This window comes from Semicossyphus pulcher, unplaced genomic scaffold, assembly GCF_022749685.1.
Source record: "Semicossyphus pulcher isolate SPU_LCO1_2020_fin unplaced genomic scaffold, fSemPul1.0.p SCAF_4, whole genome shotgun sequence".
Lineage (NCBI taxonomy): Eukaryota > Metazoa > Chordata > Actinopteri > Labriformes > Labridae > Semicossyphus > Semicossyphus pulcher.
Window position 1 is genome coordinate 17,647,656 of NW_027211715.1, and position 12,857 is coordinate 17,660,512.

Genomic DNA, 12,857 nt, shown 5'->3' on the forward strand with positions numbered 1-12,857 from the left:
CAGCCATACCCACTTCCACCTCACGCATACGCTTTCTTCTGCACTACTCACCACACTGAGGCCCAGCTGCTCCCTCTGCAGGTAGGGCAGGTTCCTGCGCTCCAGGCTGGCCAGGTAGTGCTGCAGCCTGGAGTAGGTGTAGGGGTAGCAGTAGGCAAACTGGTAGACGTCGTCCTCTCGGTCGAAGCAGAAGGCGAAGGACATGACATAGTTGCGCCGGTGATCAGGGCAGCGGTAGTAGTACACGTTTTTGGCTGGAAGTCTCTGCCTGCAACAAAAAAATACAAACATTTTTGGTTATTTAAAGGACAGCTCTTTAAATTTAAAGAGGGGGTATTATGCTGTTTCACATTTTAAGACATATATATATATAATGTTACAATGTTGGATGTCCAGACTAAATGTGGGTGAAGTTTCAAATCTGTAGGTGAAAGTTTGTTGGAGTAATCCCCTGCTAAAAAAAAGTCTTAGGCTGCAGGCTGCTGTGAATGGTTGCTTTCAAAAAGACTTCTCCAGACGTTTCACTTTGTGATGTCACAAAGTGGAGGAACTATATTTGGGCATCTGCCGGAGACACAGCAGAACTTCCTGCCCCCTGGCACAGTTCAAGGACACGCCCACGCAGCAGCCCAGTCTACCACTCTGCTCAACGGCACAGGTATCACAGAGTGAAATATGAAGCTTGAAATGAGCATAATATCCCACCTTAAAGGTTTCAGGGTCAAAGGTGAAGGGATGAAACTTTATAAGGTGGAGATATGAGGAACAACAACAGCAAAGAGAAGCAAAAAAAAAAGTGCAAAAGATTACAAACATAAGGAACTGTGAGTTTTACATTGAAAGCTTAGAAATCTATGCAGGAGTTGCATCAACTTGACAGTTCTTCATCTCCCAGAGATTTTGAGACAGCTTGAGAAGTCCTCTATTATGAGGAAAAGACACAAATAGAAGGGTTTTTTTGTAAGGTCAATGCAAACTCAACAATTCTTTAGATAGATTATCCATAAAACTAAATGTTTTTTGTTGAAATTGAAGCTAATTTGTACAAACAAATGTCTCATTAATCACTACTTTATGATCCTAGATTTGTCATATGAACAGAAATAGCCAATTATCATGTAAGACAAATTTAGGACGCACTGACAACTAAACGTAACTGACAGATTAGGATGAAAATTAATGTGAAGAGCAAAACAATGAAATCAGATGAAAAGGAGACATTTGTCAACAAACTCGATTAATTCAAAGACAAAATGACTTTATTTTCTCTTTCAGAAGTGCTGTGCATCCTCATCTTATTCAACTACTCTTGTTTGTGTCCTTTCAAAACTGAAATCACCCTAAAAACACAACAAAAAGTCAACAAAATGTTTTGAATGACAAATCGCAGATGTCATCACTCAAAGATCCATCAATCCTAACATTATGTATACAGCTTATCCTGTTCCCAGAGGGACTGGCGCCGATCCCAGCTGTCATTGGGTGAGAGCTGATCACCAGTCAATCACAGGGCTTCATTCAAAGATTGCTGACATAACATGGTGATCAATTCTGATATCCTTATGTGAGCTAAGAATGGGAGTGCTTATTTGTCAGGCCCTTGCTTTTCTCTTTACCTGGTTTTCAAACATTTAAAAGTGAGCTGACCTTTTGACCTCTGGAGAGTTCGAACAACTGGAGAATTTTGTTTTCTGTCTGCGAGTATCACAAGTATCTTTTAGGTTGTGTACTTTGCTGACTGCATGTTGCATGTTGCATGCTGGGCCTGCGGTGAAATAGAGCTGACGGATCCATGCACCTCCTGGACGATCGATGTGTTTCAGGACAGTACTGCTGCAGTCCACAGAACTTCTCTGCTTACTCGACATGTTTTCTTTCCACTCTCTTCACCTGTCTATCTTTGTCTTCCTCTCTTTCCTCGTTTAGCTCTCGCCACTGCGACACGGTCTGAAGGATGTCGTTTGCATGCAAGTGACTGTATTTGCCTCCTTTCTCTCTTCCTCTTTCTCCACTTTCTCTTTTCTCCTGTCTCTCACGCCTTGTCCTGTCACTCAATGACTCCACCTTGTCAGTTTAGGGCGAGGAAGACCAAGCATGGCAGTGCTGCCGTATGAGCTCTGGCAGACGCTCTGAGAGGAGGAGGATAAAAGGATGAGGAAGATGAGGGCGGTGAGTGACGAGTTTTGGGGTGTTGGGAGCAGGGAGGAAGGTGGAATAAGGAGATAAGAAGAAGATGAGAAAGCAGGGCGATGGCAGATCTGGGCCTGATACGGAGATATACGGGAAGCGGCGGCGGCTAGCAGCACCGCGGCTGTGTGATGACGGGGCTGGCTACTGAGCTATGGCAACAGATCAGATGGAGATGCTATCGGGGCTGTGATAGGAACAGGACCCGGTAATCAACAAACAGGACAGACTGCTCTGCGCTTACTCTGACAGAGTGAACTTCTCTCTGTGACTCACCTCTGAAGAGGAAGGACGGAAGGGAGACACATGAGAGTTTTATGTGTTTGCTCAGACACCTTATACATCAGGTTGGGCGTGAGACTTGCATAGAAATGCATGGTGAACACACTTGCATGCATTTTCAAACACTTTAAGATGTCCCTGCAGGTAGCTAGTAAAACAAAAAGCTAAATCACTCGGCCTCGCGCAGACAGAGGCGAAGGAGGGAGAGAGAGGCAGGGCTGATAATTCCTTCAGAGGAGGAGAAGGGGGAATGTATCTGCATGTGGCTATCTCAGCAGAATACTAATGCAGCCAGTGGCTAGCTTTACCACACCCAGCCTCCCCTCTGGAGCCGGCTTAGCCGCCTTGTCTTACAGCCTTGTAAAGCTGAGCGGAGAAGATGAAGACAAAAAAAACAAGAAAAATGGTTCATCTAGGAAAAAAAGTTGGTATGAATAAAGTTCTTAAAACAGCATGGGTTTGAAGTGCAGCATACTGTGAATAAAAGTGACCAGCAAGGACAAAATAAACCTCCACATGACACCCACACACACACACACACTGGTGCGCTACCGTAGTGCCAGGCCTCCGAGGTGCAGGTTAATTAAAATAAGATGACACCTCACCTCTTTACATATTTCCCTGTTTGGCTCACCCCATCAATGCAATCCCACTTCTCTCTCCGTTTCTCCTTCTCCTTGTCTCTACCGGGCAACGTGTGACCTTGCCGGAGACTGGAAAAGTCCTGGCTATTGATTTTAATTACTGCTGCTTGTCCCATCACAGCATTATAGTTATAGGTGGGAGAAAATAGCGCTGCGACTGCCTGGAAGGCCTGAAGTTCAAGTTAAGAAAGAGGCTGCACCTGCTTTAGGAACGACAGTAACACACACACACACATATGAAAATGCACAAAATCCTCAGCACACACACACTTATGCACACAGTCCCTTTGGGTTTTTTTTTCAAAGCGGTGGCTGCTCCTGCTCGGCAGCTGGCAATTTGTTTTATCTAAATGGTGCCTCCCTGTGCCTCTCCCCCTGCCCATCTCTTGACGTGGTACAGTGCCGTCGCTCCCAAACAGAATTATCACCGTGTGGGATAAGGGGGGGTAAAAAATGGAGACGCTTCCCCCGGATGATAACGCGCTCACACGTGGTTTTACAATTCAGTGATTACAGAGACACAGACACACAAACAGGAATATGCAAAGAGTCACACACAGACAGGAGGCAGCTAACTCAGACCGTATGCGAGCTACATCAAGGTCATTCCTTTGACGCCGAGCTGTGGGACAAGTTAACTGGCGGAGTGTCTCATCGCGGCCTCACAGAATAAAGAGACAGAAATACAGAGACCTCAGACAAAGACGGAGACAAAGGCGGACAAACAGAGGAAGTAAAGAGACAAAGTCAGAGAGAAACGGAGGGACATAAAGAGACGAGGAGAAGAAAAAGGGAGAAGGTTTCACAGAGCTAGCAGGCAGCCTTTAGCGAGGTGTCACTTTGCTTCTACCTCTGAACCGAACGGTAGCTACAAACTCCCGCTCTGATTTTGATGGCACCGGCGTCTCTCTGAAGTTTCGAGATGAAGGCTTATAAATTGGTAGCTTTCATATGGGCGACATCTTGTCTATATTTTCAAATCAATCAAGCGTAGAGGACACGCCAATCACGGCCGCTCTGAGCACTCTCACAGACAAAGGAGAGAACATACAGGACAAAACTCACGAGGCCTGGACGCACACACACACACACACACGCTGATCCACTCTGTTTATTTTCTATCACACTGTCTCTTCCAGCTTGTCAAACGTTCCTCTGTCAACTGTTACGAAGGTTAAATGTCTTCCAGTATGCCCGTGCAGCTGTCGGGCTCCACAGATCCCCGCCCGCTCATTTAAGACAAATAGTTAGTCCTTTTGGCAAACATTTCACATTGAATGACATATTTCTTTACTCCCCATGTGTTACTACGCCAATAATTGAAGAGGCAATATTTCCTGGCTCTCTAAAACAATGCCAGATGTTAGATAGGCTCATTGTTTTTAAAACACGGCCCTGTGTTGATGTTGTTTTGCATACTAACTGAAGCAGGAAACATCCTCAGGAGCATCAAATGTGTGGATATGTGTATTCATGTGTGGGGAAGTGAGTCCATGTGCGTGTAAACATGATGGGATAAATATTCTTGAGGCGTCCATCTTTCTTTTTTGGATGCAAATCGAGTTGCAACAAAGCTTTCTGAATACACTGTTACTAGGCAACCTGTGCTTTCTATGTAATTCGGTTGGTCTGCTGTATATTGTGTGTGGTGGTATAGTATATTTATGACAATGGGGGCTTTTTTTAGAGAGCGTGTCATTTAATTTGGACAAAGTGGCACAACCAGTGATGAAGGAGCATCAGGCGTGCAGGAGCAAGTCATAGATTCTGTTTTGGGCTCTCAAGTGGAGGAGAAACTTGCATTAATTTTCATCATTTTTAAGAGGCTAATCCCAACTTCCTGCCGCACTGTGCTTTTGTGTATTATGACCAGGGCTGATGATGTAAAATAACCAGGATTAATGCTACTGCTAGGGTCTCCAGCTAGCAGCAGTAAGGTTTTGCAGGGGGCAATATAACTGAGAGTTGCACACCTGTGGAAACAACAGGCCGTTAGCAGGTGTCTCAGGTCAGGAACAAAACTCTGCTTTTTATTCTGCTTTGTAATAAGCTGTTAAAAGTTGGGCTGTCAAAATAACATGTTAACTTTAATTAATTATGGAAAAAATAAAGGAAGACGTATTTTTCCACAGGAGTTGGTGAAGACCAAAAAGGAGCTAAAAAGTGTGAATATTGGCTCCAGGGGGCCAAAACACAACTGTGTTAATGTTGTGTTGTGTAGGCTGGATGTTTTAACAGTAGTGCTGTCAAGATAACACCCACATTTCATTTAATATATCAAGGAAAAGAAATTACACAGATTAATCGCACTACATTATGCCCCCTGACCTCGTGTCACTGAGCAAACGACCATCCACATTACCTTCGTGAACATGGCGGAAGCAGATGATAAAACAGTTCAGCAACGTCACCATCAGTGGTCGATAAATGAGTGCAAACAGGGTGAAAAGATAGTAGTTTGTAAATTAAGACCACATTTAAGTGGAGAATAATAATAGATTATACTAGAAATAGGGTAATGGAGGCTAAATAAGTCTATATGTGTTGCGATGCCTGTCACGAAAAGTATTGATAAATCCAATTAATCTAGATTAAGTAATCACAAAGTCTGTAACGCGACACAATACGATATGATAAGATAAAATATGATATGATAATAAATGATACGCTACGATAAACGATGATACGATATGATAAAATATATGATACAATAGAATACGATACGATACAATAAAATATGATACTATACGGTACAATAAAATATGATACTATACGGTACAATAAAATATGATATATTTGATATGATACAATACAAGGTGAGTTTGCCGAACGACGCCGGTCAATATCAAATCACAGCCACCGTGCTTCACCTGAGTTCAGATTATACAGCAGACATAAGAAGTTATTTCCATTAAATTCTGAAAGCAGTCATAAATCTTGGAGCCTCATCTGAATAAAGCATGTTTCCTGTTCATAGGAGCATCCCAGTTTGTTCTGCTGATAATACAGAGGGGGCGGTGTTTGTTTTTATCTGTGTGCGGCTGCTGGTCTGTGTGATTGTCTGCCCTTGTGTGTTAAAAATTCATCTCTTCCAGTAATTCATCCCTTTTTCATGTCACCTTCAGCTCATATCATGTTCTACCTCTGCGTCTAATTTACTGTCAAGCAGAAAAAAGAAACCCTTCTCCACCAGCTCTGTGATTTATTTAAACTTCCTGTCCTTTTTTAAATTACATACATTTCCTTAATTGTCACAGGAAAACTTTCAGGACTCTTTAACTAAGACTAGAAGCCTACTTTTCATTTGTCACGTTGCATATTTAAAAATGCACATTGTAGCACTCAGTCATCAGAATAGGAGCAGAGATCATCTTATCATGTAAACGTCCTCTCACCAATGCCTCTATTTTAAACTCCTAATCTGGTCCACCTTAAATCAGATGTGTGAGAGATGTACGGCACTCTTACATTCACAGGGGATACTTTTATCACCCCTGATGTGGCACACAGAGATGGAAATAATAGATGTTTTACAGTAGCTGCTCTAACTCATGTAGCCTTAGAGAGTGGCACTGAGGAAAATTTATAAACAATATGAATTTTTCATTTTTTTTTTCTTATTCAAATGTTTTCATCATTAAATATTCAGTGCAGTCTTTATTTTTTGCCAACCTAAGATTTCTTCCAGATTATATCCCGAGAAGCTTAAATCGGCTTCTCTGGAAGGAGCTTATTTTTGGGGTGTTTTCATTACAACTCCACAGTATATTTCAGTTATTTGTTAATATGTTCAGCCAAATAAATAGAACTTAATATTCAAAATGCAAGTCCTATTCAAGATAAGGGAAATATACTGTATAACTTGGAGAGAGAGAGTAGCAGTGCCTGGTAGGCCCAGTAGAGGGCCACACCTTTGAGTGAGAGGTGACCTGTTGAGAGGTAAAAGTAGGGAAATCACAGAGAGAGAGAAACAGGGCTATACATGATATCTAAAATTTCAAAATTACATAGAAAAAAAAGAATATCATTATAAACACTATTTACAAAGAGAGACCGAGACAAACAGGAAGTTAAAGTCATCTTTCAGATCCTCTGTTTCATGCATCCTTACAAAAACACTGTAATACACTGTAATGGTCTGTGCTGCAACCTTTCCTAAATAAATCCTCAACTGCAGTAAAAAATAAGAATAAAACCTGCCCCGTATATGTCCCAGAGGGGTCTCAGCTAGATTGAGCACGCTGGGCCTGCTAGCAGCTAGCTCCCCTGCGTCTTGTGGGGCACCAGGGCAATTAGCAGAAAGCAGATGATCGCTGTGCCCTCGCCACTGTGGCGCCACTGGTCCCCTACGGGGCAACAGGGCAGGTGCACATCAGTCTGGAATAAAGGGGGGGAAACCACTATAAAAAATCCAACACACACACACACACACATGCACACACGCACACACACAGACGGACTCACATCTAATAAAATGATGATGTCAGCGTTAAGCCCCTGGTGAGTGGAAGTGGTGTGTAAGCTAGTGGGAGGAGTGGGCTTTTGTGTGTGTGTGTGTGTGTGTGTGTGTGTGTGTAAGTTTAAAAGAGTAGAGAGAAGAGACCATCCGTCTATAATTGTGTGATGCAGCATTTCCCAGAGTGCAACATTATACTCCCATCACATTATCTATGCGTGTGTGCATGTGTGTATTTGTGTGTGCGTACATATGAGAGCGGGCCGAACAGACAGACTGGCGCCACACTAAGACATAATAATAATGTTCCACAAGACCAGACAAACACACACACATACATATACAGATACATACACACTCAGACTCAACACTTCTAAGGTTTATGGTGTGCACAGGGTAGTGGTCATGTGATCACAGTAGATGTTACTGCAGTCCATTAGTCCATTAGGGCTGTCCTCTGTAAAACAGCACAGGGGTCTGACCAAGCCCACTGACTCTTTCCTTCATTGTGTTTCATTCATTTTCTACTTTATTTTTTAATTTTATTTTTCTCTTTTTTCCCACATTATTTTATCCTTTCTATCTTAAACGTAATGCACAGATGTTGATAGGTTTTCAATATAGTGAGTCCCCGGAATCCACAGTTAAGTGTGTCTTGAGAAATTCTGGTGTTAAACTCGTGTTTTATGTTGGTATGGTATGATAAAGTTATAATTAATGGATATATTTACATATGTTCAAAATGTATCTGAAATTAAAGGAATAGAGTTCCAAATCTGAAAAATTTCAAACTTTGTAAATACTAGTACAAATAAATGATATTGGATACCTGTTTCGATACCACAGCAACGAAAACAGAAGACCTAGGGGGAAAAAATTGGTCATTGTCTTGTTTTAATATGCAGTGGATCTGCCCATACATCTGTATTTCTACTGTTCTTATTATTTTGCTGTGTTTGGGACATTTCTGGACGTCAGTCGCTGGGCAGCGGTCTGGAGCTCAGCCAACAGTCAAGCAGGTTGGTGACATGGCTTTCTCTCTGCTCTGCTCTCTGTCTGTCTGCAACAGACACTATTGTAACATTTGCATCTTTATGACACGTGAAAGGGACTTCACAAAACGTCTTCATTTGCCGTTCTGTGAATGAGAACAGTCTGCTGTGTCGCTGTATGCAAGCTTCAGGTGTGACGGGGGGGCGGAGCAGACAGACGCACACAGTCGACCTATAGAAACTAAACCCTGTTCCTTCCTGCAGCATCGTACGGAGGTGTGGGCGTGTTAGTTTAGAGCATAACTGCTGTGAATCAATCAGAAAATCTTGTTTCTCTGTTTCACTGCTTTCTTTACATTAACGGCGCTCGCTCTCTTTACTTCCTGTCTTTGTCACTCGGCCTCAGCTGCTCTCTCTCTTTTGCTCGCAACTGCACACAGGATGTCAGTCCACACAGGGTTAAAACAGCGGTGCTCTGACAGCCAGGATTCTTTTGCTGATTGCTGTGATTTTTAGACTAGAGTTTGTAGTTCACTTATAATAATAAACAGTATGATTGTTAATATGTACATGAAAACACTGCATTTATCTGGTATAATTTCCTGTATTTCCTTAAGATCAAAATCAAAATCGCAAAACTAAAAATGAATCGTCAAATCGTACCTAGCGATACTTTGATTTGTTTTAGATAATAAAGTCATCTCACCGTCTTTATGACTGAAAAATGTGACATAGATGAAATACTCTCTGATCTCACCGTGTCTGACTCACACAGAGACTTGCATCGCTGCTCCTGTATTTACTGTATGTACTGTATGTGTGTGTGTGTGTGTGTGTGTGCGTTAGGTCCCAGTGATGAGATCATTCTGTCTGGAAATTTACTCGGTGGAAGGTAATGCAGCACACATGACACGATCTGAAATCACTGTTTTATTAAATTCCACATGAGCTCACCTCCTGTAGTCCATTATGGTTTTCAAAATGTCTCGCTGTGGTAGAAAAAAAATCACCAACAGCTTGAATAATGCAATGATGAGCTAAATAAATAATAAATTGCCCTTGAGTCACAATCAGTGTTGCTAAATTTTCAATAATGGTTCATTTATCACGCGTAAGCTTGTGAAAAATGCAGTAATTTCACGTATCGCACAGGGGAGTTCATGTTATTATTTTAATACTGAACCAGGTTGATTTCCACATTGTTGCTGTCCCGTGCTGTTTGGATGAGAGGACGTTCAAAGACTGAAGAGAAAAGTAGTTCAGGTGGTTATAGGCCACCTGATACAAAAAGTGGGCAGGAAGTGAAGTCCTTTAAAATTCATGGACTCATTAACAGACCCCACTTCTCGCTTACTAAACAGATACTGTATGTGTGAGAGATAGCAAATGAGAAAAAACAATACGTGTGTGTACTTGCAAGTCTATACAGTATAATGAGAACATTTGTTTTCTTAAACAGCCCTACTGTGTACTCAGGATTGAGACAAAAAGTAGAGGACCATATGACCACAACTTCCCCCGTGTGATACCAGCTGGGAAGCCGAGTTGCATTTAGACTGGGGATGCACGATATTAGGTAGCCGATTACCGATACCGATATTTTTTTCCCGCAGACCTAATTGCAGAGATCATCAACTCTCTTCTGTATTGGAATTAGCGTACAGTATAATGGTGATACTCGTATCACATTTGTTACAACGGTCGGGGTGACGGGTCTTGAGATGGTTAATCAAGTTTGTAGTGTTGAAAGACTTTGCCTTGGCTCCTCCTCGCATCACCGAAGCTGAGCAGTCATTGCAAATAGCAGTTTTGCTATCTATTTCGGACACTTTGAAAAACGTCCACACCACGGACATTTTGGCTTCTAACTCTCTCATGCTGCAGGTAGACACAGCCGTGCAAGTCGGGCATTTAATCAAGTATGCAGCAGCGGTTGATTATATCGGCGGATATTGGCGTGTTGGCCGATGTCTGATAGTTCATTTTTAAGCCAATATCGGCCGATACCGATAACATGCTGATAATATCCTGCATCCCTAATTTAGACTCCTCTTTCATTCTCAGGTTTTCTGTCTAAATAATTGTAATAACTATGAAGATTAAATAGCTATCCAAGTTACAGCATGACTGACATGTTCCTTACAGTTGTCTTCTTCAATGCAGCATGCGGGCTTGAGGGAAACGCAATACAAGTAACAGTGTTGTGTAATAAGATCCAAAAAAGGCAGCTGTATTCTGTTACAGTCACAGAAAAAAAGAAGTAATTAGATTACAGATACATTTATTAAAAATGAGGATTACAATAAAAAAAAAAAAACATTTTAAAATAACAACAATATAACACCAAAGATGCTCTGACCGTCTCTGATAATACCATGCACCTGCGCGCACACGTTACGACACTTCACGACACACAAGTCTCACAACACGACAACTCAAAGTTGCCATCAACAGTCTGTGGTTGCCATGGCCTGTGGTGAAAAACATGCTTTCACTGGGGGGAAATTTCATCATCACTTTGTCTTCAAAGGAGAAAATGGGAGCAACATCGCAGTACGGTGCAAGTTATGCCAGCTGAGAAAATGCTGTCATTATCCGAGGACGCGACGTCTAATTTAAAGAAACATTTACAGGTATGAGTTCCAGTTACAAATGTGAGCTAACATGTCGTCTTCTACTACTACTGAAAAATAGTTTGTGACTCTGGTGATGGCCACGGCCGGGATGGTGAGGGTGAAAACACAAGGCCCAGACAAGAATACGTTCATGGCAGTTTGAGTGTGAAGTAGTGTGAATGGCAAACTTAACAAAGTACATTTAAATGCACATAATTACCGCTATTAATTTAAACAAATATCCGCATTATAAAAGCATTGACATTTCTTTTCACTTCTTTATTTGCACATGTAGTGTTGAAGTAATCCAAAAGTAACTGAAAGTAATAACTTATGTTACTTTAAATACTTTAATAATAAGTAATTTATAACTTTATCAGAATATATCTAACCCTGCCAGCATGATGCTCATTTCGTATATTAAGGTCCCATTGACAGTCAAATTGACGATAAAGCAGGGTGTGCTTTAGGATGTGGCGTCCTGTGATTTACAAGTCACTACCAGGGCAATGCGTAACAATGCACAACCTCTCTGTTGTCCAAATATGATCTCTTCTGCTTCCAAAAAACTAGATAACAACAGCCAAAATGCTGAATTTGAAGCCTTAAAACGGTAATCCACAAACCACTGTGTGATGTCAGAGTACCTAGGTCCACTTCCTATGCCTCACACATGAGGAAACTTTGAGGCTGCAGTAGTGATGAGCATGCAATCCACATGTTGTGTTTGTCACAAGATCAATAGAACTGTACTAGTGTAAAATCTCCCTCCCTCCTCCCTGCTATCCTGCCTCTGTGTCCCTCCTTCCCTGCTCACCCTCCCTCAGGGCCCTGCTGGCCTTGGCACAGAGATGCCAGCCTGTCTGCCCGCATTTCCCTCTGCACGACTGTGGCAGCTGGGGGCCTGGCTGCCCTGTCTGCCTCCATACTCCCCGGTATATCACACACACACATAAACACACACTCCACTTTCACAGCTTGCAGCCAGACTGGTGTCGCCATGTGTGCCAGTGGTAGCGGCACCCACAGGAGGGGAGGGCTGGGGAGGAGGGGGAGGAGGGGAGGAGAAGGAACAGGGTTGGGTGGCAGGAGGTGTGGGTGGATGGGCGCTCCGGCTCTCGGGCGCTCAGACAGCCAGATGCTGCCAATTAACTTCTCCGGCCGCCACGGGGCTGTAGGGGGGAGAGTCTGGCACCTGTACCATCCGACTCCCACCCAAACACACACACACACACACACACTGAAACACACGCTTTCTTGTGCCTTGTGAGGGAGATGATGGCCACATGCTACCTCCGAGCTTTGCAGACCAAAACACACACCTGGATTACTGTAACTGTTGAACTCTCCTGACCTTTTCCCAAACAATCCCTTCTTCTTTCCTCTCTTCTTCTTGCCTCTTCTTCATTCTCAACAGGTGCGCAAAAGAAAACCGGGTCAAGTCACAGTATGTAGTAGCAGACACATCTGCAAACACAGGGACAGCTGTGCAGGAGTGACGCCGACCTCCTGCATGTGAATATGACCCCAGGATAAAAGCCTTTCTCCCCTCGCTCGCTTTCATACACTCACTGTATATATGTGTGTGTTTGTCCATGTGTGCGTGCTGTCAGGCTGTGTTGGTGATTACACTAGACAGAAGGAATTACAGGCTATTACAGAAGAGAGCCCGTGGCTGCAG

General features: G+C 42.8%; 1 protein-coding gene across 1 annotated transcript in view; it reads right to left on the minus strand.

Annotated features, from left to right (window-relative positions):
• Window positions 1-12,857, minus strand: part of LOC138607697 (cytosolic carboxypeptidase 6-like) — a 285,563-nt gene that overhangs the window by 131,427 nt on the left and 141,279 nt on the right. Inside the window, exon 5 of the mRNA XM_069680335.1 lies at window positions 52-268. Within this exon, the coding sequence (XP_069536436.1) occupies window positions 52-268 (217 nt within the window). The remainder of the gene's footprint in view (window positions 1-51; window positions 269-12,857) is intronic.